Source organism: Antennarius striatus, chromosome 21 (genome assembly GCF_040054535.1).
Source record: "Antennarius striatus isolate MH-2024 chromosome 21, ASM4005453v1, whole genome shotgun sequence".
Classification (NCBI taxonomy): domain Eukaryota; kingdom Metazoa; phylum Chordata; class Actinopteri; order Lophiiformes; family Antennariidae; genus Antennarius; species Antennarius striatus.
The window spans coordinates 11,862,774-11,869,309 of NC_090796.1; the positions used below are offsets into that span (position 1 = coordinate 11,862,774).

At 39.8% G+C, this 6,536-nt stretch overlaps 1 protein-coding gene across 6 annotated transcripts in view; it reads left to right on the forward strand.

Moving 5' to 3' along the window:
* Positions 1–3,571, forward strand: part of plce1 (phospholipase C, epsilon 1) — a 69,828-nt gene extending 66,257 nt beyond the window's left edge. For 4 of the 6 annotated variants that reach the window (XM_068304909.1, XM_068304911.1, XM_068304910.1 and 1 more), the window contains one exon: positions 288–3,571. In XM_068304909.1, coding sequence (XP_068161010.1) covers positions 288–463 — 176 coding nt within the window. In that variant the 3' untranslated portion in view covers positions 464–3,571. The remainder of the gene's footprint in view (positions 1–287) is intronic. The other 2 variants (XM_068304913.1, XM_068304914.1) reach the window with 1 other exon arrangement.
* Positions 3,572–6,536: the final 2,965 nt, after the last annotated feature.

Genomic DNA, 6,536 nt, shown 5'->3' on the forward strand with positions numbered 1-6,536 from the left:
GGGGAAAAGAATTACAATCAATTAGTTCTGTTTTTGGATCTGAATTAAGTGTTTTTTCTGATAAATATTGTTTTATTTTATTCTTGGACCCTGTTTCAAATTCAGAACTATTTAAAAACCCTTTTTAACCAAGTTCTTAAACCACCAGATTTTTGTTAACAGTGTTAGAAATTCCCAAATAGCATGCAGCCCAGTATGTTTGAGAAAAGTTAAAGTGATAGATAAATAATGTCTGATAATACTTCCAACACTTCTACTCTATTCTCTTATTCTGTTACATTCTTCAGGGTACCTGTCTACAGCTTCAAGCCTGAAGGCCTGGGTGGTTGAGGGCAGGGTGGGGGCAGGAAGAATCATACAAGCTTCTTTATCTTCCTCCCTTAGGGAGCATCTCCACCCTGTCCACCTGACCCCCTCAGCATGGAAACTTCACCTCTTCAGGAACTGGAAGTTCCACAAATGAATCCACAGAGAGAGAAAAGAGTCAGGTTGACTACTTCTAAACTCGCAGAAGTGTGATTTTTCATTGAGGGTCTGACGGTTCACAGAATTCCAGGATATTGTCCCCTCTCAAGTCCTGAAGGAGCCTGATCATGTCTGGTGTTAGCCCAGCAAGTGGAGGATGGGATTCGGTTAAAGCCTTGATTAAGATGACCTTTGTTGAATGATGAACTGTAGTTTCACCCATTCATTTTTTTAAAATTGAAAATCCCGCCCAATATCACTTTGGAGTGTTCGTGCGGACAAGCAGGTCTGGCTCGTCTCAGTTCATTGGTTGTCCAAAGAACCATCGCAACCGGCTGTTGAAGACGTCAGGTGTGTGATCAGGGACAGAAGGAAAGCATCTCCTATTACCCAAAGAAATCACATTCAAAAGAAATGGGAGGCTTCTTTTTCTTTTTCTTTTTTTTGTACCACTTTTTTCTCCCAAAATTTAACACTTGAAGATGAAAAAGAAAAGAAGAGTTTAGTGAGCCAAAATTCTTCAGGTATGTTTCTGCTGGAGGCGATAGAGAGGGAGATGGTGGTCTCTCTGTGTCTGGCATGAGGCTGGTTTTGGCTGATAATGTAGTGATGGAAGCTGACAAGCTGGCTTGTTTGGTTCTTGTGCCACTCTCACCGTACTGTCAGAAACATTTTGTCCATTGTTTATGAAAAAGAAAAACAAAGCGAGACCTATTATGATGGAAGCAGACACTAGAGAGTTTCTTGGATACTGCTGTCCCTGTCCTAAAGGTGGTAATACACAAAACATTTTAAGGTGGTGTAGGTACTCAACAGTGGTGACAACGCTGTTCTGCCGTGCTGCCTTGAAATGCTGTAGCACTATCTTTAACATTTTGTGATTCTGTCTCTGTAATAATGATCAGTAGCTCTTCACAAATGATTGTAGTTCTGTCACAGTTGTCTACAAATAATCACACAAATAGGCATCGTAACCTGATAACCATATTGATATTTAATATGAATTTCAAAAAATATATTTTATGATATTTGATTATTGATCCCTGCAACTGCAGCAGTTTTTCTTTAAAATGCTATTTTTTAAAGAGGGATATATTAACATTTTTAAAAGTCAACTGAACTAAACAGACTAAAAAGTTCTGTCAAAATTAAGATCTGAAAGTAAAAAGGTTGAAATGTGACATGTAGTTCCAGGGTTTGGAGCATACTATATATTTTTAGACTTTAATTTCACCGAGTTGTGAAGAGTACCTACAATTAGAAATCCATCAGCATCATCCTTCAAGCAGGACGTTGATCTTTTCAGCACTGACATCTGAAAAGACTTAGGCGTCTCTTCCTTTTCAAACACAATTTTGCACATTTGTTTCTCTTCTCGCTGTCGTCCTGTCGTCTTTAGTGTTTTTATGTTGTCTGATAAATGACATATTTTTATTTGGTAGTTTAAATGTTGTTTTTATTAAGATTATCATATTTATTAGTTTTAATGTCAACCCAGCTACAGCCTTAGCTTTTACGATGGCTCAAATCAATATCTTAATTTTTTTGTTTTTGTTATTTAGTAATGCCTTGTCAAACTGAAACAGGAACTTGACTTTCCCGACATAAAAATCTATTTAACAAAATTAATTTCATTCAGTTTTATTTTATTGGCCTTTTATCTTTAAAGGTTACTAACAGTGATTGATCGTTGATTGCGGCTTTTCTTTATTTCTCCTGACTGCTCATGTCGACTTTCTTTCAGAATTTTGTAAAACTTGATTTATTTGGTAACTCTTACTCTTTCTTTTCTCTATACAGCCAAGTAACATTGGCTGTATATTTTTAAATTTTTAATAAATTTTAGCTTTATTTTGCCCACTTTTACGTAGATTGTTTTTATGTCATTAGTACCTTCATACTGATTTTTTGTACCCAACTAAGATATTTAAATCTGTATTAAAAGGAAAAAGAATTAAACTAACTTTAATTTTCATATCAAATCTGGATAATCAGATCTATAAACAATAGTTAGTACAGTACAAACAAGAGTCAATAATAATAAAGTCCTTTTATAGCAGTCATTTTTAACACATTTGCCAATTTAAAACTGGTTGATGATAAAACATCTAATTGTAATTTACTGTCAATGTGACAAATGTAGCCACACTACACAACTAAAACTGAACTCTTTTATTTTCATCCATCTTTAACTTAATGACATGACATTGGAATTTGAGTGCAGTGATGAAGTTCTGTAACTTCAACTGTAACACCTCACATTTTTAAAAGATGATCTCTTGCCAGCAGCTTAGCATTAGGTTGGATGGGGATCCAAGAGAGAACTCATTAATGGTTGCTGTCGTCCTTTTGTTCATTCTGGTTTTTGGTTCCAACTGAAAATCAGGTTTCATGAAATGGTAATTATTTGCAATCACGTTGCTGGTTTAAAGCACTCCCAGCTGTTATGACTGTGTGACATCTCCACTGACTTCAAATAGACGAGTACATTTTCTGTTCAACTACACCTACAATCAGTTCTGATGATCTTTAACACCTCTTATAAACTTGTTCGTGCAGAGCTGTTTCTTTGTTTCCTTTCTTTCTAACATGTAGACCTGATTTCTGAATGTAATGTTTCTTAAAATGTTGAATCTGACACAAGTATGTATTTGGATGTTATTTATTTTAATGTGAAGCCCTGGTGGCACCTTTTGTTAAAGTACAATGTCCTGTAAGTAGTGGGGAGGGTCTTTTTGTATTTATTTCAAAATGTAAAAGAATAAATTCTTTACTCCTCTAATTTACACAAATTTCTTTCCATATGTAAGAAATATTTTACCTTATGTGTAAATATAAATATGGTATTCATATAATGGCATTTTATTCTGAAGTACACAGCAACATCTTTTAATTATATCCAGCAAATATGATATAGTATGCGTTGATGAGCGCGGACCATGTTTCATCTGCAGCATACTGCTGTTTCCATAAAATGTGCAGCACCTTTTACATCCTCTATATTTGTGACAATGTGGCTGTCAAGTGAACATTTGTCTATTTACTTGAATTTATAAGTGGATGAGGTTTGGTGCCTTTGTTATATATCAGGATTAAAATAAACCAGAAAAACTCAATAGTGTTTCGTGTGTGTGTGTGTGTGTGTGTGTGTGTGTGTGTGTGTGTGTGTGTGTGTGTGTGTGTGTGTGTGTGTGTGTGTGTGTGTGTGTGTGTGTGTGTGTGTGTGTGTGTGTGTGTGTGTGTGTGCGCGCGCGCGCGCGCGCTATTTATCTGTTGTCCTAATGCTGACAGAAGAGCATGAAGTCTTCCTCTCAGCTCAGCTTTTTTTAACCAGGAAGTTTTGAAAAGTACACACCAATCAGACTGTAAGAGGTTGATGAGAGCACCTCCAAGTGTTATCTATCCACAACTACACCCCACCTTCATCCAGACCCCGTGTCCCATCCAAGGGCCTAGGAAAGGGGTTATTATTTGGGGGGGCGACACACATCAAAAACCACACAGTTCCGTAAATAGGTTGAGTAGAAATATGTTACAAATGAACTACACTGCAAAACATTAACAAAAAGCTATGTGATCTTTTACTTTGTTCAAATGTTTCTTGAAAAGAAAGATGATGGTAAAATGTGGGTTAACCATCCAGAAAGAACACATCTCCGTCTTCCTCTTGAACAAAATTATATAGGTGACACTGCCCTCCTGTGGTCAATGGTCGTATTACACATTTTAGTTTTTGTAAGGGGGCTACTGCTAGTTAGCATTTCAAGCAGTTTTACGATTGTATACATTTCAAACAGTAAGACATGTTAAACTCCATTGCTGATAAATGTTCAGGAGGCTCTTGATGGTAAGGATCTGACTACTGGGGTGAACTCAAAAACCAAAAGGAACACAAAAGCACAGATATACAGTAGATATGGTATTAGTACAACATCACCAAAAGGATAAAGACAAACATAATCGTAATGTTGATTTTCCTAGCTTTATATCTGTTAAACTATTCCGTGGAAAAACCACACAACTAAGTTATTTCGAAAGACGTGTCAATAATGTTATTCTACGTTCTTGAAGGAGCTGTAAATGAATGTCCCTGACGGAACCTCCCTAAGGGATCAATGAAGTCCTACTCACTCTCTCGCTAATCACGATGCCCTCTTGTGGACATAATGGGTAATTACAGAAAACATTAAAAGCTAGACGTTGTTAGATTGTCAATAGCTTCCGGTTGTGACTATCAAAATAATTTTAATCGACGGAACTACACTACAGCGTGTTTGCTCCCCTTCCCCCATGTCAAAACACACCATCTTGATACTTAATGATGATTTTACGATTTTGTATTTCCTATGATATTTCAGCTCACCTTGAATATAGAAAATGTTTCAGAACATTAGTCATTGTGGTTGCTTATATTGTTAGTTCATCATTTGTGTTAGAGGGTGCCGAACACAAATGATGAACTAACAATCATTTGTTAGTTCATCAAATGCCACCCTCTGGTGCTCTGCTGCCACCCTCTGGTGCTCTGCTGCCACCCCCTGGCAGCAGAACAGTTAGTGTGCATTTAGGTTGAGCTGGCTGTGATTTACTGATACGTACATGTGACTGAATATGAATGCTGAAAGTGATTATTGTGTGCATATAATGTTATTATAATTAAATACAAACCACTATACGATCACTGTGGGCAACCTATAGCAGAGAGAAGCTAGCATGCTGTGGTCTTGTTGGATCAACACTCAATTTGTTCTTGTGCATGTTTGATTGTTCTCAGGAATAAATACACAACTGATCCGTCCACCTCGACTCCTGAGCCATTTCTTATCCAGTCAACAGAACAGGGTGGTCACACATACATTATAGGAAATTGATTTGTGATCCTTGATCCTCACAGGGTTCAATAAACCTCAACCACTGGACTTCCAACCTCATCACGACCTCCTGCACCCACCACGACCGAGACCGTCATCACTGCAGACCTGGTAACGACAATACTGAGGAGGATCCGTCCCTACAAGGCGGCTGGACCGGATAAGGTCTCCCCAAGACTCCTCCAAGCCTGTGCTTCGGAACTGGGGGACCCCCTGCAGTGATTGTTCAACCTCAGTCTGCGGCTAGGGAGGGTCCCGTCACTATGGAAGACCTCCTGCATTGTCCCTGTACCCAAGAAAGGACACCCTACTGAGCTCAACGACCACCGAACGGTCACTCTTACCTCCCACGTAATGAAGACCCTAGAGCGACTGGTCCCGGAGCTCATGCGTCTACAGGTGCAGGGTGTTATGGACCCTCTCCAGTTTGCCTATCAGGCCAAGGTTGGGGTTGACGACGCTGTCTTATACCTCCTCCACTGCGGGCTCTCTTACCTGGACGCCGGAGACTGTGCCATCAGGGTGCTTTTCTTTGACTTTTCGAGCAGCTTCAACACCATCCAGCCCCAGCTCCTACAGGATAAACTGACCTCCATGGCTGTGGACCCCTACCTCGTGAGCTGGATCACGGACTACCTAACGGACAGACCCCAGTACGTCCGTATGGGGGACTGTTTGTCTTCTATGGTGACCAGCAGCACGGGGGCACCACAGGGGACCCCTTCTCTTCACCCTCTACACATCGGACCTCAAGTACAACTCAGATACATGCCACATACAAAAGTACTCATATGACACTGCGATTGTGGCATGTATCCGGGAGGGTGATGAGGGGGAGTACAGGGCATTGGTGTCTGACTTCGTGGAGTGGTGCCAACAGAACCAGCTCCTGCTCAACGTTTCCAAGATAAAGGAGATGGTGCTGGATTTCCGGCGAGCACCTCCCTCTCCACAGCCAGTAATCATCTAGGGCAGTGAGGTGGAGGTTGTAGGAAACTATACGTACCTGAGACTGCAGCTAGACAGCAGACTGGACTGGTCACTCAAACTGTGTGTGTGTACAGGGTTAGGGTTAGGGTTAGGGTTCTATATTTATGAAATACTTTGGTTGTATATTAATTAGTTTCTACATGAGCTATAGTCCTACAGAGCTCAATCCAAGGAAAGCGTCTTGGGTGACCGGCTCAAGAACGCGTGAAC